At 42.4% G+C, this 25,821-nt stretch overlaps 1 protein-coding gene across 3 annotated transcripts in view; it reads left to right on the top strand.

Annotated features, from left to right (window-relative positions):
* LOC133542939 (receptor-type tyrosine-protein phosphatase gamma-like) overlaps positions 1-25,821 on the top strand; it is a 797,325-nt gene that overhangs the window by 387,788 nt on the left and 383,716 nt on the right. For all 3 annotated transcript variants that reach the window (XM_061887219.1, XM_061887226.1, XM_061887237.1), the window contains one exon: positions 19,388-19,570. In XM_061887219.1, the coding sequence (XP_061743203.1) occupies positions 19,388-19,570 (183 nt within the window). The remainder of the gene's footprint in view (positions 1-19,387; positions 19,571-25,821) is intronic.

Genomic DNA, 25,821 nt, shown 5'->3' with positions numbered 1-25,821 from the left:
GGGGAGGTGCACACAGTGGGTGTGAACACAGCAAGCACATTTTACTTTGAGCTTAGCATTTTTATTTTTATTTGTAGTCTTCTCCCTGCTGAACAGCTGCTCCTGGACGCTCACGTCATCACTTTTCTGTGAAATGTCAACAATGATCTACAAAACCCAAAACCAGTGAAGTTGACACGTTGGTGAATAAAACCAGAATGCAATGATTTGCAAATCCTTTTCAACCTACATGTGAAGCTTGCACGGCATAACGATGCCGGATTTGTTCCTCAGGGATGCGTCGGGCAAGAACACAGCTATAGGTAAGAAATAAAGATTTATTCAACTCAAAACAGGCTAGAACAGGCTAGAACAAAAACACTGGTGCTATTAGAAAGGCAAACAAATGGCGCTGGCATGGAAGCTAGGAATATGAATAGAAAAACTAAACTTGGCACAAAGGCACAAAAAGGGAAAACAAAATGAATAGCATGAAAGCTAGGAATGAAATAAACTGCAGCGCGAGAGCTAACGAGTAATAGAATGAAACACAAGACATCAACTGTTGCATGAGAGCAAAATAGAGTCAGAGAATGAGTGAACAGAAAAGGCTGGCTTATATAGGGCGGTGATTAGTAAAACAGGTGTGCGGGAAAAGTTTTTGAAAAATAAACAAGTGATTTAATTATAAATTAAGATTTCTACACATAATTAATCATCAACTTAAAGTGCCCTCCTTGGGGATCGTAATAGAGATCCAATTAGATTCATGAATTTAATTCTAAACATTTCTTCACAAAAAAATAAATCTTTAACATCAATATTTATGGAACATATCCACAAAAAATCTAGCTGTCAACGCTGAATATTGCATTGATGTATTTCTTTTCACAGTTTATGAACTTAAATTCATATTTTGTTGAGTATTATTCAATAAATATAAAGGATTTTTGAATTGTTGCTATTTTTAGAATATTTAAAAAAAATCTCACCTACCACTTGGCATACCTTCTAGTACCCCCAAGGGTACGCGTACCCCCATTTGAGAACCACTGACCTAATGTAAAGGCCCGGCTGGCATCTTGACACGAGAGCGTTATTTTACAGAGTACTATCTAGGTTTCACCTTGATAGTAACTGCAAAACTGCTGCATTGTAGAATGGCCCCTGATATGCAAAACCAACTTTTCCTACCTATTGGTACTTGCTGTTGTGTATTTGGGATTTACATGAGTCCCGGAAATTTGAGATTAAACAAAATAGGCTTGGTGAAGATATTCATAAATCAATCGTGCCTTCCTCCAAACAAAAAGGACCCAGGTAGCTTGCCCATCACTTCGAGCCGGCACGACCCGACAAGAGTCTGCGCATTTTTTATTGACGGTAGAGAAGGACAAGGTGAAGACGGAAGTATAGGTGTGGAAGGTGCACGCCACGCCTGGATGGCAACATGTCAATTTCAACACCTCCAAATGTGGCTCCTGGAAGAACCTGTCGGTGAACACATACCGATGAACTTGGAGCAGTTCAGTGCGTCCATAAATAAATATTTATGTATGAAATACTTGACTTTCATTGAATTCTAGCTATGTATATATTTATTTTATTATATATATATAAATAAAATAAATAGTTGAATTTCAGACGGCCCCTTTAAAATAAACAGAAATATAAACACAGTTGTTCTACTAAGAGTACTGTGCTTGCTGGTTATTAAAAAAAAAACAACAACACTTACCTTTCACTATTTGAGTAACGTTTGTTCTGCCATTTGCGTTCCGTACTGGCGAGAGTCACTTGCCGTCAGGTGCCCAACACCACATAAATCGTTGGCCAATCAAAAAGCAACCCCATAACGCTATAGCCAAAATTCACCAAGAGATGGCAACAGACAACATAGAATCACTCTATTACAGACTGCGTCACCATGGCTGTAACTTCCTCGTTCTTCTGCTTCGTCTCCTTGTGTGTGCAGTTTTTTATTAAAAATCCGTAGACGTTGTAAGGTGATTGGGCAGGCAAGCTGTTTATATAACAGGAAAGTGGACGTGAAAACAGGCTGTCCCCACTCATGTCCGCATGGAGCTGGAGGGGGCGTGAATTTCGGGAGATTTGTGGAAGAAAATTTCTTCCGGGAGGTTTTAAGGAGAGGCGCTGAATTTCGGGAGTCTTCCGGAAATTCCGTGAGGGTTGGCAAGTATGCATATTGATGACAAATCCAATGACAAACAAGAACTTCAGCAAGTCTTGGACCAATTCAAGCCACAACCCCAGAAGCTGATCTTGGCGAAATTGAATGCAAATATACAGAAGAGGCAAGAGGACTCTCTCCAAGCTACCTTTTCAAGTTGCAAGAGAAGATTGGATATGATAAAGATGGGTAGAGCGCACAAGTTTCAAGTTTTATTCGTCACATGCAAAGTACACCACAGTGAAATGCTCTTTTCCATACTCTTCAGATATTGCGCACAGTGGGATCCAAACACTAGTTGCAGAATCTAATACACTGAATACCAAAAAGACAAAGATTTGAATTGCTCTGATGTACATTAATTACAAGTTGCACAATAAGTTACAGTAGTTATGGTAGCGGTATCAGTACAAATAGAAGTACAGTAGTCAAATACAGTGCCAGTATCAAGATCAAATAGTATATGCAGTATGGGAAGCAACAAATATTAAGGTGTCTACAGTTCTTTGGCAGTTGAGTAGTATGAACAAAGGTAATAGAACAGTATGCCTTCTTTATACTCTTGTTTTTTTTACAGTATTTACAGTCATTGAATGAACAGTATTGTAGTCCGGTAATTACAGTGGTGAGTAAAGTTTTGTCGACAACACCCAGAAACAGAGCGGTGCAGTTGAGCAGTCTGATGGCTTGGGGATAAAAGCTCCTTCTGAGTCTCTTCGTGTTGGCCATGAGACTCCGGTAGTGCCTGCCTGACTGCAGCAGTGAGAAGAGGCAGTTGCTTGGGTGGCTAGAGTCCATCACTATCCTCTTGGCCTTGGGTCTACACCGTCTGGTGTAGACGTCGCAGATGGTTGGGAGCACACCTCCGATGGTGCGCTCGGCTGATCTGCCCACTCTCTGCAGTCTGTTGAAGTCGTGTGCGGTGCTATTCCCAAACCAAGAGGTGATGTTTCCAGTCATGACACTCTCTGTTGTGCATGAGTAGAAATTTCTGAGGATCCTGTGGTTTAGCTTGAGCTTCCAGAGTCTCCTGGGGTAGAGACTCTGTTGTGCCTTTTTCACTACTTTTTCACCAAGCAAAAGGTTGCAGTACTCCACCAACAGCACCAACGACTGCTCTAGGAATTCCAAAACCGACTCGAAAAACGCCTGCGGCAGCCCCCTCAAGTCCCATAAGGCAAGGCAGGGAAGGTACCAGCAAGGAGGCTGATAAGGGGGTGTTGGCAAAGATGGTAAAAAAGGATGACCAATTAAGGTCCGGCACCGTGGCCTCAGTGCTGTGGACAGAGCACTCAAGAGAAGCAGTACTTTATGAAAAACCAATCCAATCCAATCCCCTTTATTTATATGGCACTATTAACAACAAAATTGTCTCCAGGGTGCTGCAGATAGTAAAAGAAACAATACAAATGTATCAAAAACGATAAAAACAAATCAATATAATAGAATGAAACACTAGAAGACATAGAGGATCACAAGATTTAGAAGTTAGAGAATAATAAGTGGGTTTTAGGACCAGACTTAAAATGTTCAACAGTGGGTGCCATTCTGACATGCGGGGGAAGAACATTCCAAAGTTTAGGGCCAACAACAGAGAAGGTTCCTGTCTCCCCTGGTTTTAAGCCTCGTTTTAGGCCCCACAAATTGGAACTGGGCCTCTGATCTCAATGTGCAAGCTGGAGCATACATATGGATGAGGTCCGCGATGTATTTTGTGGGCCAGTCAATTCAAAGCTTTAAAAGCTAACAGTAAAATGTTAAAATTAATTCTAAAATAAACAGGAAGCCAATGCAGAGAAGGGACAATCGGGGTGCTGTGCTCCCTGTTTTTGGTTCCGGTTATACAATGTGCCGCAGAGTTCTGGACTAACTGTAAGCGTGACTGTGCATTTTGATTTATTCCAAAGTAAAGTGCATTAAAATAGTCCAGACGTGATGAGATAAAAGCATGCATGACCTGTTCAAATTGTTTAAAAGGTAGAAACGATTTAATCTTTGATAAAAGCCGAAGGTGATAAACACAATGGCGTTGATTTGTTTGACTAATTCAAAAGCCATGGTCTATAATGACTCCAAGGCCGGTGGCTGTAGTTTGAAAGAATCAGTAGTTTGCTTCACTGTATTTTAATTAAAAAACACAAGAATAATGGGCTTTTGTACTCTTATCAGACAGTTGCTTTTTCCAAGGCTGCAGTTAGATGCTTCAAAGGCGTCTTATGTTCGTGAGCAGACTGCTCTCATTTTTCCTAGAAGACAGCTGAATAATGATATAATATTTATAAATAGTTATAAATAGCTGATCGTTTTCCAAACGTTTAAAGCACCTGATGTTTTCTAGAGGTTAAACCTTAATGCCATTTTCAAGAAATAATTGGTAAACAGGCAAGGTGCCCTGTTCAGCGTCAGGTCTAAGTGGATACTGTCGTCTGGCTGGTCTGTAGTCAGGATTTTGGCGTGATTTTGACAGGGTCGCAATTTTTAATCGGACCGACATCGGTTTGGGGAGGAGATCTTGTCCCAAGTGGAGGAGTTCACGTACCTCCGAGTCTTGTTCACGAGTGAGGGTAGAGGGTAGAGTGGATCGTGAGATCGACAGGCGGATCGAAGGGGCTTCGGAAGGCAAAGCTCTCAATTTACCGGTCGATCTACGTTTCCATCCTCACCAATGGTCATTAGCTTTGGGTTATGACTGAAAGGACAAGATCTTGGGGACAAGTGGCCGAAATGAGCTTCCTCTGCCGAGTAGCGGGTCTCTCCCTTAGAGATAAGTTGAATAGCTCTCTCATCTGAGGGAGCTAAAACTAAAGCCGCTGCTCCTCCACATGGAGACGAGCCAGATGAGGTGATTTGGGCATCTGGTCAGTATGCCACCCAAACGCCTCCCTAAGGAGGTGTTTTGGGCATGTCCGACCAGTAGGAGGCCACAGGGAAGACCCAGGACACATTGGGAAGTCTATGTCTCCCGGATGGCCTGGTAACGCCTGTTGATCCCCCGGGAGGAGCTGGACGAAATGGCTGGGGAGAGGGAAGTCTTGGCTTCCCTGCTTAGGCTGCTGCCCCCGCGACGCGACCTCGGATAAGCGGAAGTAGATGGATGGATGGATGGACATCATATTTATGGGATGCCCACAGGTAAGCCGTAGTTAACAGTGGACTGGAGCAGGTACGCGAGCCAAAGTCATGCAAACTGAATCAGGCGAAATCCCGACAGTAGGTAAAGCCTGAACATCTGTCGGGAGGGCAGTCTGGTAAGCATCAAGAGATGGAGAGTAGCATAGTCGGTTAGTGCTGGGGGGTAGCCAGTCATTAGCGTGTAGGAAGTGCAACACAAAATAACCATTGTCCTGCCACTGAATGTTAGAAGATTTGGCCAGCGAGATGTGTGGAGTTGACTCAAGGACCTAGAAGTATTCCAATTGAATGGAAGACAAAGTAACGCAGGCTAGATAGTCTGCACCTGCAGTGTAACAGTTAGCTTGTCCAGTAATATGTCAGCATAAGGTTATTTTGGACCTCGAGAAACATGTGTGGTGGAGTTTGGGGGTACCTTTAATTTGGAGGCCTTTAGAGAATTTGGGTGTCCAAGAGGACTAGCAACCGTTGGCCATCTTCAAAGGGCATCGCCCAGCCGTAGACATACTAGGGCGAGAGTAACATGTCAGTGTTAGCCGAGCGAGTGATCACCATACCATCAGGTGAACATGTCAAAACCATCCCCATTTTTAGCATTAGGTCGCAATCAGAAAGATTGATCAGACATTTTTGATTAAACTACAAACTGATGTTGGGTTGAAGACGTGACACCGTCGTATTTCCAGGTGACTGGGCGCGAGAGGGGTTTACACACAGACGTGTCGTCCGCGTATTGTGAGGTAACAGGGCTTCGGCTGAGCGGTACCGACGGATTAGTAGTTATGACAACAGCATTTGTAGCACCAGAATCTACTACTAAAAGAGAATTTGTTTTCATAATTTTTAACCATGTTAACAGTGGGGAACTTCGGGTGGGCATTACTGTAGAACAGGTTGCAGTAGTGTAGTGTGTGAAAGTGTGTTGGGTAGGTGCATATCACCATCTAATGTTACGGCACAAAGGTTTACATCGAGTCAGTCGGAAGCATTGCTCAAGATTTCAGGGCCTCCCCACAAGTTGTGGTCATTACATGGTTGGTAAGAGTCTCTGTTGTTGCGCTGGTCTGGATCGTGTCGCTAGCCTTTGTTGAGCCCCTTTTCTTCACAGAAAAGTTTCTAGCCCAATGACCAAGGCGGCCACAACTGAAGCAGACGCTATTGTCGAGCATCTGAAAGGGCGGTCCACTTATTCCTCCACGGCAATCATCTCGACCAGCTCGGGGGCGTTGGTGTTGCTGTTAGTGGGACAGAGGGAGTTAGTCATTATTGTGCATCTTGCATCAAGGTGAGCACTGTGGTGCATCGTTCAATCCAGCGAGAGCATTGTTGCTGTCTTGGTTGACACGCTTGCTCTTGTTTTCCTCTTTTTTTCTTTTCAGCATGCATGATGTGCTCTGGACATTTGTCTAGGCGGGCCTGATTCCAGCCGCTCAGGATCGACTGCTCGACCGTTGCTTTAAGTGGAGGGCGGAGGCCATTGACAAAAGAAGTGCGCATAGTTCCTTCGAAGTGGTCCAAACGGTGACCCCAATCTTCGGGCCGTTGATGACCACAGTTAACAGCCCAGACCTTTTCAAACCGGCAGTAGTATTTTTCAACAGGCTCGGCCTGACTGTTTGCAGCGGAAGACAGCGTTTGAATAAGTTTGCGGTGGAAACGCCTCCTTGATGTGGGTGCGTATGCCATTTACGTGTGTTTCTCATGCACCGTCATCGTCCCAGAAGGTTTGGGCGGCTCTTAAATCTTGGTTTGCCGATACGTAGTATTTTTCAACGGGCTTGGCCTGACTGTTTGAAGCCGAAGACAGCGTCCGAATAAGTTTGCGGTGGAAGCGCCTTCTCGATGTGGGCGAGTTGCCATTTATGTGTGTTTCTCATGCACCATCATCGTCCCAGACGGTTCAGGCGGCTCTTAAATCTTGGTTTGTCGATACTTAGACCAGAGCTGAGACTGCGGAGAGCAGTATTTGTTTTAGAATGGTTGTGATTTCGCCGCCAGTTGAACGCCATGGGCGGACAAAGGTATTGAACGCGTTGCAGAACGCTGTTCTGTTATTTTTGACAGGTGGAAGTTCGTTATCTCCCACTTCGATGCGTTGTGGGTCATGTAGCATTTGACCAGGACTTTTAAACTCGATCATAGGCTCAGGAAGGTGGAAGTTAATGGCTCTGCCTTTTTTCAAGGACGGAGGCCACAACCCGTGTTGAAAAGTTCATTTTTGACTGGTGTCGTTGGATGTGCCAGGTCTGGCGTTATGTCAGATAGTTCATCATCACCATCATCATACGCAACATGACTTGTGGCCTGGTCTTTCTTTTCCTTTTTTCGCTGGTCTGATGGCAGCCTGTGGCGGTTCAAGGGGGTGTTTGGCGCGGTGGCTTCCGGCAGCACAGGCTCTGGTGGGGGATCCGGAAGGTCAGGAGGAGCGTCATTCTGAGGATGTTGGTGGCCTACAGAGCCCAGTTGTCAAACAAGGCCGCCGACTTGTCATCATTCGTGGACAACCTCGGATAAAGGGAGTTGACAGGGGGAAGGGGCCGTAGGGTAGTGGAGAAACAAAAGGGTTACTAGCAGAGAGTTGAGCAAATGGTGCTGTTGCTTGTGGTGGGGCAAGGGTTTTAGAATTACCAACAGCATTCGCGCTTTATCATTTTTTTTCTTTGACTACATTTTGTCAACCTGCATTCAGACATCCACACTTTCAAACTTGTTACATGTTGTCGGTGCCTTTGTACATGTTTCACTCTCACACTCATAATGTGCATACTTCAACCTTTCTTCTGAGTCGATTGCCTTGAAATCAGACTTCCTCCCGCAAAAAAAAAAACAGTTTGACCCAATCTTCAATATATTTGAGACAGTCTTTCCCATATTTGGCTCCCATGGCCATTAAAATCAGTGAAGACCATTGAACTTACTTTTTCTGACGTTCGATCCCATCATTATGTCAGTCCCGTCAAGTCCCAGACTTGGCCACTCGAGCTTATGTACTGTAATTGTCGGTAAGCGAACCACTCAGCTTACGTGCTGCGATTTTCGTTAAGGAACAAAACTTACGTAGTAATGTTTTTGCAAGCCGTTTGCGTACAATTTTTTGGTCAACTTTTCTTTAAGTGGAAGAAATTTCTCCCACCCAGATGAAATTGTCGCTTACCTTACGTTACCTGACCACGCCGAGCAGAAGCAGACAAACTTTTACTGCCAGCTTTTAGTTTAAATATGACAAATGTCACCGGAATTCTACCAAGGGTAGCTAACCCCGGGAACTTCTACCAAGGGTACCTAACCCCAAGGAAATTTAAAAAATCAGGACTAGTTCAATGTCTTTCAAATGAATATTTTACATTACAGAATTTAGTAGTTTGTAGGTCTGGACTGTTGCTGGAATGCCGCAGCAATTACTGAGGCACCAAGTCACGGCCGGTCCTCCTGTCCATTCAGCGGGTTGGAGGCAGACGTCTCTGTTTTAGTCTGGATGATCTGTTCCAGTGGTCATTACGGGCATACCACTCTCTGTTTCCGAGTTGTATTGTACATTTTCCAATCAAGTAGTCAAAAAAATGGTCTTTCTAGATTTATTTGAGAAGCTTGAGCATCTCAAAAGGTACAGTTTGAATTCACAGCAAGTCTGTAAGGAAACGTAAGTGAGAGATGTGTCATTTGTTTTACAATAAAAGCGGTTGGGATGGCGTAACCTTTGACATTGAACAAATGAATAGGCAGTTGGATTGTGCATTGGTACATGCAGTTCTTCTCGAGGCTAAAGCATCATATGTTAGGTTCGCATCAAAAACTAAAAGTACAGTACGTTAGGTTAGTTTCTAACTAAAACAATGCCTAAATGTTACACAAGGGCATATACATGTTTTCCAACACATCCAAAAAAAAACAACAATACTCCATTTAAATTCTGTGACATGACTATTAACCATTTAATGTTAAGTTAAAGTACCAATGATTGTTGCACACACACTAGGTGTGGTGGAATTTGTCCTCTGCATTTGACCCATCCCCTTGATCACCCCCTGGGAAGTGAGGGGAGTAGTGAGCAGCAGCGGTGCCGCGCCCGGAATCATTTATGGTGAATTAACCCCCAATTCTAACCCTTGATGCTGAGTGCCAAGCATGGACGCAACGGGTCCCATTTTTTTTATAGTCTTTGGTATGACTCGGCCGGGGTTTGAACTCACAACCTACCGATCTCAGGGCAGACACTCTAACCACTAGGCCACTCTATTAGTGATATTGTTATTGTAAGCGCTAACGCAGACAAACTATTTATAGCAGGGTTGTGATCACAAGCTTGTGTTCCAATGTTGACATTCTGGACTGATCAGTTGCTTCCTCGTTTCCTTGCTCGTCAAACTTTATCGTAGATCATCAATCATACATCTCACCTGGATAGTGTAAGGATGAGTACATCTTCCCACAAGTTGGTACAATGTCCAGCAGACATTGTACAGTAAGTGATGTTGTATTATGTTTGTGAATTGATTAACGTGGACCCCGACTTAAACAAGTTGAAAAACTTATACGGGTGTTACCATTTAGTGGTCAATTGTACGGAATATGTACTTAACTGTGGAATCTACAAATAAAAGTTTCAATCAATCAATTGCCGGCTCTCATGGAGTCTGCAGTGAGTAATATGATGTTGAAAAAATCTAAGCGAATTTCATCTTTCACCGATTTTCTAACCCTCGTCCCTAACGGGTTCCCAAGGAATGCTGCACACGGGCGGAAGGCTGCGTACACTATGGACAAGTTGCCACCTCATCACAGGGCCAACACAAATAGACAAACAACATTCAGTGCCACATATGCTTAAAGTCAGCAAAATATGTAAATGTTGAATGTAATTATAAAATGTGCCTATACTACATTGCATTTATACTTACAGCATGTGTGTATGGATTTTTTTAAAGGCTTTTGTAGGCAGAAGAAATCTACTTCCATATGCTCCATCCTAAGCGGACTTTTGATCGCATTTATTATACTATTTAAAATTCATAAAAACAAGAAACGTGTGTGTGTTCTTGTCTTACATTATGATTGTGAATGATTGGCATTTTTTTTTAAAATAGTGCAGTTACATTTTAATAACCCGTAAACAGGAGGATTATTTTAGAGTTAAAGGTCACCTAATGTAAAGGCCCGCCAGTGCAACATATGCAGGGCTCTCGACGCAAGAGTATTATAATTCATAGTATTACCCAAGTTTCATCAATCCAATTGTAAAACTGTAACTGGTGAAATGGAACTTAAGCATTTGACAGTAAAACTGCTACATTGTTGAAGGGCCCATGATATACAAAACAAACTTTTCTTACTTACAAGTACAGTACTTGCTGCTGAGTATTTGGGATCGACATGGATCCCAAAAAAATTTCAATTAAACCATGAAGTCATTGCAGGGATACTTATAAAACAATCTTGCACTCCTTTGTACTTCCTCCAAACGAGTTGTTTGGGATTTGCTCTGCCCTGTGACATCAGCGGATGTCTCCATATACAGCTGTGGTCCAACGTTTACTTGTAAAGAACAATCTTTGTTTCATCTGACATCACATGGACAAAGATAAGACCTTCTGGGGGAAAGTTCTGTGTCAGATAAAACACAAATTGAGCTGTTTGGCCACAATACCCAGCAATATGTTTGGAGGGGAAAATGCAAGGCATTTAATCCCAGGAACACCATAACTACCGTCAAGCATGGTGGTGGTAGTATTATGCTCTGGTCCTGTTTTGCTGCCAATGGAACTGGTGCTTTAAAGAGAGTAAATGGGACGATGAAAAAGGAGCATTAAAGTCCAAATTCTTCAGGACAACCTAAACTTGTCAGCCCGGAGGTTGAGTCTTGGGCGCAGTTGGATGTTCCAACAGGACAATGACCCCAAACACATGTCAAAAGTGGTAAAGGAATGGATAAATCAGGCTAGAATTAAGGTTTTGGAATGGCCTTCCCAAAGTCCTGACTTAAACGTGTGGACAATGCTGAAGAAAACAAGTCCATGTCAGAAAACCATCAAATTTAGCTAAACTGCACCAATTTTGTCAAGAGGAGTGGTCAAAAATTCAAGCAGAAGCTTGTGGATGGCTACCAAAACCGCCTTATTGCAGTGAAACTTGCCAAAATACATGTAAGCAAATATTACCATTGCTGTATGTATACTTTTGACCCAGCAGATTTGCTCACATTTTCAGTAGACCCATAATAAATTCATAAAAGAACCAAACTTCATGAATGTTTTTTGTGACCAACAAGTGTTTGCTCCAATCACTCTATCACAAAAAAGTAAGAGTTGTAGAAATTATTGGAAACTCAAGACTTTTGACCACAACTGTATATCAAAAGTTGTGAGACAGAACCCCTGAAGCAAGGCAAATACTGTAGGTTTAAAATATAAATAAAAAAACAATGGATGTTTTATTCCATAGTAGCAGACAAAGAAAAACGGCAAAAAGGTATCGACAAAAAGCGAAGCAAAAGGCTTCAAAAAAATACAAAGTAGAGCATAGGCACAAACATACACAAATGGGAATAAACTGAATAGTCCAAAAACAAACAGCAAACAATACTCCTAGAGAACTGAAAAAAAAGTAAAAACAATAGCAAATGCCTGGGAGCATGAAGCCAGGAGCACAATATCTTAGAAATACTCGCAAAAGCTACGATAGTAACGTCCAAGCAACGATTCACACCAAACAAATGCAGCACACTGCTCAAGAAGGCCTAATGTCCTGATCAGTCTCAGGTGTGACTGCTGGCTCGGCCCCCTCATCAGGCCCAGCAAGGTCTACAAACAGAAAACAAACGGGCGAAAAACAGAACACTGTCTAAGAAAGCAGTAACAAATACAAAAACTACAAAAATCACAAACACAATATATGGTATCATTTTGTAGTGTAGCTGTAGTCCGCCCTGTAATCAATCAATCATCAATCAATCAACGTTTATTTATATAGCCCTAAATCACAGCTGTCTCAAAGGGCTGCACAAGCCACAACAAAATCCGCGGTTCACATCCCACATCAGGGCAAGGAAAAACTCAACCCAGTGGGATGAAAAAGAGAAAAGAGGACCGCAGATGTGGGTCACTCCCCAACCCTGCCCCCCTCAAGGGGAGAACGGTGCAATGGACGTCGAGTGGGTCTAGCATAATATTTGGAAAGTCCAGTCCATAGTGGATCTAACATAATAGTGAGAGTCCAGTCCATAGTGGGGCCAACAGGAGACCATCCCGAGAGGAGATGGGTTAACAGCGCAGAGATGTCCCAACCGATGCACAGGCGAGTGGTCCACCCCGGGTCTCGACTCTTGACAGTAGGCACTCCATCCATGGCCACTGGACCTGTACCCTTCCTCCCCCAATCACAAGGGAAAGGGGGGCAGAGCAAAAAATAAAATAAACGGCAGATCAACTGGTCAAAAAAGGGGGTCTATTTAAAGGCTAGAGTATACAAATGAGTTCTAAAATGAGACTTCTACTGAGGTAGCATATCTCTAACTGTTACCGGGAGGGCATTCCAGAGTACTGGAGCCCCAATGGAAAACGCTCTATAGCCCGCAGACTTCTTTTGGGCTCTGGGAATCACTAATAAGCCGGAGTTCTTCGAACACATATTTCTTGCCGGGACATATGTACCATATGTCCCGGCAAGAAATATGTGTTCAGCAAGATAGGATGGCGCTAGACTGTGTAGTATTATATCGCAACTTAAGCCCACAGGAAGCCAGTGCAGGTGAGCCAGTATAGGTATATATATAGGTATATATGTATATAAATGTATATACAGTATAGACATAATATGATCAAACTTTCTTGTTCTTGTCAAAAGTCTAGCAGAAGCATTTTGTACCAACTGTAATATTTTAATTCTAGACATAGGGAGACCTGAAAATAATATGTTACAGTAATCGTGACGAGACATAACGAACGCATGAATAATGATCTCAGCATTGCTAGTGGAAAAAATGGAACACATTTTAGCGATATTACGGAGATGAAAGAAGGCCGGTTTAGTAACACTCTTAATGAGTGACTCAAAGGAGAGAGTTGGGTCGAATATAATACCCAGATTCTTTACCTAGTCGCCTTGTGTAATTGTTCGGTTGTCAAATGTTAAGGTGGTATTATTAAATAGAGGTCGGTGTCTAGCAGGGACGATAATCAGCATTTCCGTTTTCTTGGCGTCGAGTTGCAAAAAGTTAGCGGACATCCAGTGTTTAATTTCATTAAGACACACCTCCAGTTGACTACAGTCCGGCGTGTTGGTCAGCTTTAGGGGCATGCAGAGTTGGTTGTCATCAGCATAACAGTGAAAGCTAACACCGTATTTGTGTATGAGGTCACCTAGCGGCAGCATGTAGATGCTGTCCCCCCCTCCCTTGTGGAGGGGGTCCGGTCCGATGGCCATGGATGAAGTACTGGCTGTCCAGAGTCGGGACCCAGGATGGACCGCCCGTCGGGACCCAGGATGCACCGCTCGCCTGTGTATCGGTTGGGGACATCTCTATGATGCTGATCCGACTCCGCTTGGCATGGTTTGCTGTGGAGGGGACTCTCGCTGCTGTCTTGGATCCGCTTTGAACTGAACTCTCGCGGCTGTGTTGGAGCCACTATGGATTGAACTTTCACAGTATCATGTTAGACCCGCTCGACATCCATTGCTTTCGGTCCCCTAGAAGGGGGGGGGGGGGGGGGGTTTACCCACATATGAGGTCCTCTCCAAAGTTCTCACAGTCATCATTGTCACTGGCGTCCCACTGGGTGTGAGTTCTCCTTGCCCACTGGGTGTGAGTTTTCCTTGCCCTTATGTGGGTTTTTCCCAGGATGTCGTAGTCGTAGTGGTTTGTACAGTCCTTTGAGACATTTGTGATTTAGGGCTGTATAAATAAACATTGATTGATCGATTGATTGATTGAAGAGTGCAGGGCCAATCAAAAAGCTCCTTCTTTTTTGCTATCCTCTTGTCTTGGGGCAGACTGGTTCGTACATGCACATGCATCCTGTGCTGTTGCCATTTCTAATACAAAGTAGCGTACAGTGTTGGTCATCTTACCTTAAGAAAAGTAATTAATTACAGTTGCAAATTACTTTTCACAAAACCTTTTGAGTTAGTAAATCAGTTACCTCATTGTAAGAGTAATTAGTAACTCAATAAAGTAGCTGTGGCAATATTGTTCATTTTGTTATTTTAAGCGCTATTGCCCTACATGGCCTGACGGATCGATCGCTGCAGGGTACGTGAGAAACCCGTGGGATAAAAGGAGTATCATGTGCCTTTCAGTGCTTCCCGTCGAGGACGGGGAAGACATCTGTCTATCCGGGATTGTGATCACAGGGCATCTGCTGATTGGGCAGGGCATTGCTTTGGTGTATCATCAGATTTGGAAGATGGATGGCAGCCGATCAAAAGTGCCCAAAGGCTGCCAATCACATTGGAAGGCATGGGTCGCAAAATACAGCATGAAAGAACTTTGGATAAAACCGTTATGAGCAAATAAATGACCTGCATTTGTTACACTGCAGAGAATGACTCATTTCCCGTGCAACATATTTGTTTTTGCCAAAACGGGGGAAAATAGGTTAACGGTAGCAGATTCGACGCATTCTTTGTGCACTTTCTCATCACGGACTGGCTTTTGTCCTTTACAGATAATGGCTTTTTTGCCGATATCCTATATTCTGATATTGTCCGACTCTTTATTAGCTAATATCAACAGATACCTATAAATACAGTCGTGAAATTAACACATTATTATGCTTAATTTTGTTGTGGTGCATTAAACAATGTAACAAGGTTATCCAAAATAAATCAACTCAAGTTATACAAAAAAATGCCAACATGGCACTGCCATATTTATTATTGAAGTCACAAAGTGCATTTTTTTTTAACATTTCTCAAAACAGCATATTGGAATTAGGGACATGCTTTCCCTGATATAAACCTGATACAACTGTGAAAAATACTATACTTTACCTTTCACAATGTGCATTATTTTATTTTATTTTTTAAACATGCCTCAAAACAACACCTACAAAAAAAAATACAAAAGTGTTAGTGCTGAAAGGGGTTCTGGGTATTTGTTCTGTTGTGTTACGGTCTGGATGTTCTCCCAAAATGTGTTTGTCAGTCTTGTTCGGTGTGGGTTCACAGTGTGGCGCATATTTGTAACAGTGTTAAAGTTGTTTATACGGCCACCCTCAGTGTGACGTGTATGGCTTTTGACCAAGTATGCCTTGCATTCACCTATGTGTCGTCGAAATGGCATATATTATGTGGCTGGGCTGGTACGCAAAGGAAGTGCGTTTAAGGTTAATTGGCACTCTGTACTTTTTTGAAACCGATACCGATAACTTTGAAAACGATACTGATAATTTCGGATATTACATTTTAAAGCATTTATCGGCCTATAATCTCGGCAGGCCGATATTATCGGACATCTCTAGTCTTCATAAATGTTGAATGTCCTGCATGCGAACACCCAATTGTGGTACTTTTGTTCAATCATTCAATCAAAGTTTATTTATATAGCCCGTAATCAGAAGTGTCTCAAAGGGCTGCACAAGCCACAACGATATTCTCGTCTCAGATTCCCACATCAGGGCCAGAAAAAACCCAACCCAATTGGATGACAATTAGAAACCTTGGAGGGGACCGTCGTTTTTACTAACACTGGTAGCGTTTAGTTCAAACTTAATCCCACAGTAGACTCCAGACAGAAGTGCTGAAAATCACCAATACAACAAAGATGAAGGGGAGGACCACTGTCGAAGTGGAGGCACGTAAATAAGACCTTCCAACTAAACGGTGCATCGTGAAAGGACGGTCAGAAAGCGACTTGAAGATGCTATTTGTAACATAATCCATGCAAAGTTTTGACCAAAGAACCACCATTACATGTTATGTAGACCACAATAAGTTTTGCTTGGAGTAAACAAAATCATAATGTGACCCCTTTAAATATGCGCCGTCAAAATGTAGACTATTCTAAGACCGTATTTTTCAACCTTCTTTGAGGCAAGGCACATTTTTTTAATTGAAAAAATCCGGAGGCACACAATCAGCAGAATACATAAAAAAATGAAACTCAGCAGTCGATATTGACAATAGAAAGTTGTTCTCGCAAGTGTTGGATATGAATTCAAAAAATAAACAAGCATGCATCAATATAGCTCTTGTCTCAAAGTAGGTGTACTGTTAACACCTGTCACATCACACCCTGACTTATTTGGAGTTTGTTGGTGTTTTCCTGCGTGTAGTGTTTTACTTCTTGTCTTGCGCTCCTATTTTGGTGGCTTTTCCTTTTTTGTTGGTGTTCTCCTGTAGCAGTTTCATGTCTTACTTTGAGCGCTATTCCCCGCACCTGCTTTGTTTTAGCAATCAAAGCTATTTAAGTTGTCGTGATCCTTCTTTGCGGGGACATTGTTTATTGCCATGTCATGTTCGGATGTACTTTGTGGACGCCGTCTGCTCCACACGCTGTAAGTCTTTGCTGTCGTCCAGCATTCTGTTTTTGTGTACTTTGCAACCAGTTAAATTTTAGATTCGTTTTGCATAGTCTTCCCTAAGCTTCAATGCTTTTTCTTAGCGGCACTCACCTTTTGTCCATTTTTGGTTTAAGCATTAGACATCTTTTTGCCTGCAAACTGTCGTCTGCATATTGTGATCACAACAAACCATGTTCCGACATCCACAAAGTAATTGGCTACTTGCTGCCACCTACTGATATGGAAGAGTATAACATGGATACATGAGCATCTGTAGATTATTATTACCTTTTTGCAGAATAGGTAAAATTACATATTCTCTCAAGGCACACCAGACTGTATCTCACGGCACACTAGTTCTACAAACCCCGTTTCCATATGAGTTAAGAAATTGTGTTAGATGTAAATATAAATGGAATACAATGATTTGCCAATTCTTTTCAACCCATATTCAATTGAATGCACTACAAAGACAAGATATTTGATGTTCAAACTCATAAACTTTATTTTTTTTTCGCAAATAATAATTAACTTGGAATTTCATGGCTGCAACAAATGCCAAAGTAGTTGGGAAAGGGCATGTTCACCACTGTGTTACATCCCCTTTTCTTTTAATAACACTCAACAAAACGTTTTCCCATTCTTGTTTTATGTAGAGCTTCCGTCGTTCAACAATCCGAGGTCTCTGCTGTCGTATTTTAGGCTTCATAATGCGGCACACATTTTCGATGGGAGACAGGTCTGGACTGCAGGCCAGGAAAGTACCCGCACTCTTTTTTTACGAAGCCATGCTGTTGTAACACGTGCTGAATGTGGTTTGACATTGTCTTGCTGATGTAAGCAGGGGTGTCCACGAAAAAGATGGCGCTTAGATGGCAGCATATGTTGTTGCAAAACCTGTATGTACCTTTCAGCATTAATGGTGCCTTCACAGATGTGTAAGTTACCCATGACTTGGGCACTAATGCACTCCCATACCGTGACAGATGCTGGCTTTTGAACTTTGCGTTGATAACAGTCTGGATGCTTCGCTTCCCCTTTGTTCCGGATGACACGATGTCGAATATTTCCAGAAACAATTTGAAATGTGGACTCGTCAGACCACAGAACACTTTGCCACTTTGCATAAATCCATTTTAGATGATCTCGGGCCCAGAGAAGCCGGATGTTGTTGATCAATGGCTTTTGCTTTGCATAGTAGAGCTTTAACTTGCACTTACAGATGTAGCGACCAACTGTATTTAGTGACAGTGGTTTTCTGAAGTGTTCCTGAGCCCATGTGGTGATATCCTTGAGAGATTGATGTCGGTTTTTGATACAGTGCCGTCTGAGTGATTGAAGGTCACGATCATTCACTGTTGGTTTCCGGCCATGCCGCTTACGTGGAGTGATTTCTCCAGATTCTCTGAACCTTTTGATGATATTATCGACCGTAGATGTTGAAATCCCTAAATTCCTTGCAATTGCACTTTGAGAAATGTTGTTCTGAAACTGTTTGATTATTTTCTCACGCAGTTGTGGACAAAGGAGTGTACCTCGCCCCATCCTTTCTTGTGAAAGAACCAGCATTTTTTTTGGGAAGCTTCTTTTTATACCCAATCATGGCACCCACCTGTTCCCAATTAACCTCCACACCTGTGGGATGTTCCAAATAAGTGTTTGATGAGGATTCCTCAACTTTATCAGTATTTATTGCCACCTTTCCCAACTTCTTTGTCACGTGTTGCTGGCATCAAATTCTAAAGTTAATGATTATTTGCTAAAAAAAGAAAATATATGTTTATCAGTTTGAACATCAAATATGTTGTCTTTGTAGCTTATTCAATGAATATGGGTTGAAAATGTTTTGCAAATCATTGTAATATATCTAACACAATTTCCCAACTTACATGGAAACGGGGTTTGTAAGACACCCCTACTTGTTTCCATAACCACAGCCAGCTATTGTAAATCGCTCGCTGTTGTTTTCCCAGTAGTGCTTAAAGGCAGACACAAAGAGATCACATGGCTACAACCTTAATGCCAACGATAATAGATATCCAGGTACCAAAGAAGACGGGTTCACTGACACCGTCTTTCCCAGCAAGTAATGCTCATTGAAAACCTCTCCTGAGAGACTCCGGTGCTCCTCAGGCTGTTACACCGGACGTTTACTGTTCAAGGATGTAAATATAACTTGTGACTCCTCTGAGGCGTCCCCGTGTGTCCCCTGTCAGCCCCCAATGTGACAGACATCTTGTGCGTATTAGCCGTCTAGGATGTACTTGAGAAGGAGGTCAACAGTGCATAATCATTGACTTTATCTGCAAAATGTCACCAAAGACAGCTGTCTTAGAATCATAACATTGCAAATGCAGATGGTGCTGGTGCTTTTTTTATTTTTTGTATTTTATTTTTTTAAAGCAGCTGCCTCAGTTTAAAGCCTTTGATGTTTTTTCTGTGAACAACGTCTCATTATAATTCCGACGTCTTGGCAGCACAGCTTTCAGAGGATATTCCATGTCTCTGAGATGCTCCTTGAAATACCCTTCTAAAGTCTACTCCGCTATGATGCGTGCGTCTTCTAATGAGAACCCGCTTCCTTTGCCAGGTACGTACGGACCGGAGGAGGGCTGGGCGTCGGCCTTCCCAGAATGTAAGGAAAGAAAGCAATCGCCAATCAATATCGTGGACCAGGACACCAAAGTATCCACTGAGTTCCAGGAACTAACACTAGAGGGCTTCGATAAGGAATCTTCCAATAAGACGACGATGAAGAACACTGGAAAAACAGGTAAACACATAACGTCTTTTCACCTGTACCTGTTTAGTAGGAATGAATGTTATTGTGGTTCAAAACCCAACACCAAATAAAGTTGGCATGTTGTGTAAATAGTAGGGCTGTGAATCTTTGGGTGTCCCGCGATTCGATTCAATATCGATTCTTGGGGTCACAATTCGATAATATATCGATTTTTTCGATTCGATTCTCGATTAAAAAACGATATTTTTCCAATTCAAAACGATTCTGTATTCATTCAATACATAGGATTTCAGCAGGATCTACCCCAGTCTGCTGAAAATGCAAGCAGAGTAGTAGATTTAAAAAAAAAAAGCTTTTATAATTGTAATGGACAATGTTTTATCAACTGATTGCAATAATGTAAATTTCTTTTAACTATTAAACGGACCAAAAATATGACTTATTTTATCTTTGTGAAAATATTGGACACAGTGTGTTGTCAAGCTTATGAGATGCGATGCAAGCGTAAGCCACTGTGACACTATTATTCTTTTTTTTAATTTATAAATGTCTAATGATAATGTCAGTGAGGGATTTTTAATCACTGCTATGCTGAAATTATAACTAATATTGATACTGTTGTTGATAATATTCATTTTTTTTCACTACTTTTGGTTTGTTCTGTGTCGTGTTTCTGTCTTTATTGCAGTTCTGAGTGTTGCTGGGTCAGGTTTGGTTTTGGAATTGGATTGCATTGTTATGGTATTGCGGTGTAGTGGTTTGTTGGATTTATTAAAAAAAAAAAAATGTATAACAAAAAAATAGATTTTTTAAAAATGAGAATCGATTCTGAATCGCACAACGTATTCGATTCGATTTGTATTCGAATCGATTTTTCCCCACACCCCTAGTAAATAGTAAATAAAAACAGAATACAATTATTTGCAAATCCTATTCAACGTATTTCAATTGAATAGACACAATATGAAGGTCATGAGTAGTCCTGGGTTCAATCCCGGGCTCGGGATCTTTCTATGAAGAGTTTGCATGTTTTCCCCGTGACTGCGTGGGTTCCCTCCGGGTACTCCGGCTTCCTCTCACTTCCAAAAACATGCACCTGGGGGTAGGTTGATTGGCAACATTAAATCAGCCCTAGTGTGTGAATGTGAGTGTGAATGTTGTCTGTCTATCTGTGTTAGCACTGTGATGAGGTGGTGACTTGTCCAGGGTGTACGCCGCCTTCTGCCCGATTGCAGCTCAGATAAGCTCTAGCACCCCCCGCAAATCCCAAAAGGACAAGCGGTAAAAAAAATGGATGGATGGATGGACTGCAAAGACAAGATATTTAATGTTCGAACTGATAAAAAAAATATATTTTGCAAATAATCCTTAACTTGGAATTTAAAGGCCTACTGAAACCCACTACTCCCGACCACACAGTCTGATAGTTTATAGCTGACCAACACGCCGGACTGTAGTCAGTTGGAAGCGTGTCTTAATGAAATTAAACAATGGATGTCCGCTAACTTTTTGCAACTTAATGCCAAAAAAAACGGAAATGCTGATTATCGGTCCTGCTAGACACCGACCTCTATTTAATAATACAACTTTAACATTTGACAACCAAATAATAAAACAAGGTGACTCTGTAAAAAATCTGGGTATTATCTTCGACCCAACTCTCTCCTTTGAGTCACACATTAAAAGCGTTACTAAAACGGCCTTCTTTCATCTCCGTAATATCGCTAAAATTCGCTCCATTTTGTCCACTAAAGACGCCGAGATCATTATCCATGCGTTTGTTACGTCTCGTCTCGATTACTGTAACGTATTATTTTCGGGTCTCCCAATGTCTAGCATTAAAAGATTACAGTTGGTACAAAATGCGGCTGCTAGACTTTTGACAAGAACAAGAAAGTTTGATCATATTACGCCTGTACTGGCTCACCTGCACTGGCTTCCTGTGCACTTAAGATGTGACTTTAAGGTTTTACTACTTACGTATAAAATACTACACGGTCTAGCTCCAGCCTATCTTGCCGATTGTATTGTACCGTATGTCCCGGCAAGAAATCTGCGTTCAAAAGACTCCGGCTTATTAGTGATTCCTAGAGCTCAAAAAAAGTCTGCGGGCTATAGAGCGTTTTCCGTTCGGGCTCCAGTACTCTGGAATGCCCTCCCGGTAACAGTTCGAGATGCTACCTCAGTAGAAGCATTTAAGTCTCACCTTAAAACTCATCTGTATACTCTAGCCTTTAAATAGACCTCCTTTTTAGACCAGTTGATCTGCCGCTTCTTTTCTTTCTCCTATGTCCCCCCCTCCCTTGTGGAGGGGGTCCGGTCCGATGACCATGGATGAAGTACTGGCTGTCCAGAGTCGAGACCCAGGATGGACCGCTCGTCGGGACCCAGGATGGACCGCTCGCCTGTATCGGTTGGGGACATCTCTACGCTGCTGATCCGCTCGAGATGGTTTCCTGTGGACGGGACTCTCGCTGCTGTCTTGGAGCCACTGTGGATTGAACTTTCGCAGTATCATGTTGGACCCGCTCGACATCCATTGCTTTCGGTCCCCTAGAGGGGGGGGGTTGCCCACATCTGAGGTCCTCTCCAAGGTTTCTCATAGTCAGCATTGTCGCTGGCGTCCCACTGAATGTGAATTCTCCCTGCCCACTGGGTGTGAGTTTTCCTTGCCCTTTTGTGGGTTCTTCCGAGGATGTTGTAGTCGTAATGATTTGTGCAGTCCTTTGAGACATTTGTGATTTGGGGCTATATAAATAAACATTGATTGATTGATTGATACATCAATGATGAAATATTAACATTGCAACACATGCCAATACGGCCTTTTTAGTTCACTAAATTGCAGTTTTAAATTTCCCGCGGAGTTTCCTGTTGAAAACGTCGCGGAATGATGACGCGTGTTTGTGACATATTAGCCCAGCACCACTTACGGCTAAAAGTCGTCTCTTTTCATTGCGCAATTACACAGTATTTTGGACATCTGTGTTGCTGAATCTTTTGCAATTTGTTCAATTAATAATGGAGACTATAGAGAAGAATGCTGTTGGTGGAAAGCGGTGGATTGCAGCTGTCTTTGGCACCGAGACACAGCCGGTGTTTCTTTGTTTGTTGTGAAGCTTTAACACAGAGCGGTCAAGCGAACATCAATCAATCAATCAATCAATGTTTATTTATATAGCCCTAAATCGCAAATGTCTCAAACCACTACGACTACGACATCCTCGGAAGAACCCACATAAGGGCAAGGAAAACTCACACCCAGTGGGACGCCAGTGACAATGATGACTATGAGAAACCTTGGAGAGGACCTCAAACGTGGGCGACCCCCCCCTCTAGGGGACCGAAAGCAATGGATGTCGAGCGGGTCTAACATGATACTGTGAAAGTTCAATCCATAGTGGCTCCAACACAGCCGCGAGAGTTCAGTTCAAAGCAGATCCAAGACAGCAGCGAGAGTCCCGTCCACAGGAAACCATCCCAAGCGGAGGCGGATCAGCAGCGTAGAGATGTCCCCAACCGATACACAGGCGAGCGGTCCATCCTGGGTCCCGACGAGCGGTCCATCCTGGGTCTCGACTCTGGGCAGCCAGTACTTCATCCTTGGTCATCGGACCGGACCCCCACCACAAGGGAGGGGGGGACAGAGGATAAAAAGAAAAGAAGCGGCAGATCAACTGGTCTAAAAAGGATGTCTATTTAAAGGCTAGAGTATACAAATGAGTTTTAAGGTGAGACTTAAATGCTTCTTCTGAGGTAGCTTCTCGAACTGTTACCGGGAGGGCATTCCAGAGTACTGGAGCCTAAACGGAAAACGCTCTATAGCCCGCAGACTTTTTTTGGGCTTTAGGAATAACTAATAAGCCGGAGTCTTTTGAACGCAGATTTCTTGCCGGGACATATGGTACAATACAATCGGCAAGATAGGCTGGAGCTAGACCGTGTAGTATTTTATAGGTAAGTAGTAAAACCTTAAAGTAACATCTTAAGTGCACAAGAAGCCAGTGCAGGTGAGCCAGTACAGGCGTAATGTGATCAAACTTTGTCAAAAGTCTAGCAGCCGCATTTTGTACCACCTGTAATATTTTAATGCTAGACATGGGGAGACCCGAAAATAATACGTTACAGTAATCGAGACGATACGTGACAAACGCATGGATAATGATCTCAGCGTCTCTACGTCAACCAGCGAGTTTTTGGATGGGAAAATTGGGATAATGGGTCGGCTCTTACCGGAGACTTGAGTGGATTACGCGACCTCATACTGCAGCTCAAAAAGGCAGCTTTGATCTTGGCTCCTCGGCTTCTCTCGGAGACACTGGTGTTCACCGCAGCCATCCGACCTCGAGGTATGACTTTATAATCTCACTAAAACACTATAATACAATAGGCAGATAAGGGATTGTTCAGAACTATCCTAGTAAATGTGTCTAATTACATCTGAAACTCTCCCACTGCCGCCTGGAGCCGTGGCCTTTTTTTTTTTTTTTGTGCTACACTCTTACTTTCCTCATCCATGAATCTTTCATCCTCGCTCAAATTAATGGGGAAATCGTCGCTTTCTCGGTCCGATTTGCTCTTACTGCTGGTGGCTCACATTATAAACAATGTGAGAATGTGAGGAGCCCTCACACCGGTGACGTCACGCGAACATCGTCTGCTACTTCCGGTGCAGGCAAGGCTTTTTTATTAGCGACCAAAAGTTGCAAACTTTATCGTCAATGTTCTTTACTAAATCCTTTCAGCAAAAATATGGTGATATCAAGTATGAGACATAAATGGACCTGCTATCCCCGTTTAAATAAGAAAATCTCATTTCAGTAGGCCTTTTATGGCATCCCTACAAAAAGTTGCCACAGGAACATTTTTCATTTTTACCACTGTGTTACATGGCCTTTCCTTTTAAACAAGAAACGTTTGGGAACTGAGGAGACCCATTTTTGAAACTTTTCTGGTGGAATTATTTCCCATTCTTGCTTGATGTACAGCTTAAGTTGTTCAACAGTCCATTGTGGTATTTTAGGCTTCATATTACGCCAAGTATTTTCAATGGGAGACAGGTCTGGACTACAGGCAGGCCTGTCTAGTACACACACTCTTTTACTATGAAGCCACACTCTTGTAACACGTGGCTTGGCATTGTCATGCTGAAATAAGCAGGGGCGTCCATGATGACATTTCTTGGATGGCAACAAATGTTGCTCCAAAACCTGTATGTACCTTTCAGCATTAATGGTGCCTTCACAGATGTGTAAGTAAACACTCTTTTATTACGAAGTCATAGTAAAATATTTGACCAGAGATGTTCAAGTCATATCAGTGATAGAGCTAGAAATATGGGAAGGGCTGCTGATATTTCCAGGAAACATGCTCCTTTTGTTGATTGACCTCTTCTTTGTCAGATTGTTAATAGTTTAGTCTTGTGTCATCTGGAATATTGTTCTACAGTCTGGGCGTCTGCTGCAAGTGGTGAGATCAGTAAACTCCAGATTGTCCAGAATAGGGCAGCACGACTGGTTCTGGGTTGTTTACTAAGAAGCAATGTGAACCAAATGCATGCTTCTCTTTCCTGTCTGCTAATACTCCATCCATCCATCCATTTTCTACCGCTTATTCCCTTTTGGGGTCACGGGGGGCGTTGGCGCCTATCTCAGCTACAATAATACTCTAATAATGTTAAAATCAGTAACCAGTAGTAAAACCCCTGCTTTTCTCATGGCCCAAATATTTTACAGTAGCACTATGCATAATCATAATACCAGGGTGTCTAGTAAGGGTCATTTTGTACTCCCTCGCCCCAGGAAGAATGCATTGCGGAAATCTTTTACTTATAGATCTGTATCGCTCTGGATTGACCTGCCTCTAATTCTCACCGGCATTGAAAGTCAACAGGTTTTTAAAAGGAAACTAATATTCTATCTGAGTCTGTAAATTAGTTTGCTTGATGACTTTTGTTTGGTTTTGTATTGTGTAGTTATATTTATATGGTAATTCATATTCTGAGACTGTAAATTGTTTGCTTGTTTGCTTGTTGATGATTTGTATTTGTTTCTGTATCGTCTAGTTATAATTGTATGTTTTTACTTGTAATTGTATTGAGTTTGTGGACCCCAGTAAGACTAGTGAGTTGTTGTGGCAACCAGCCAATAAGGATCCTTAATAAAAAATAAAAAATTAAAAAAAACACGCTGTTGTAACACGTGGCTTGGCACTGTCCTGCTGAAATAAGCAGGGGCGTCCATGATAACGTTGCTTGGATGGCAACATATTTTGCTCCAAAA

Source organism: Nerophis ophidion, linkage group LG02 (assembly GCF_033978795.1).
Source record: "Nerophis ophidion isolate RoL-2023_Sa linkage group LG02, RoL_Noph_v1.0, whole genome shotgun sequence".
NCBI classification, from domain to species: Eukaryota; Metazoa; Chordata; class Actinopteri; order Syngnathiformes; family Syngnathidae; genus Nerophis; species Nerophis ophidion.
This window is presented reverse-complemented; position numbering and strand designations above follow the sequence as displayed.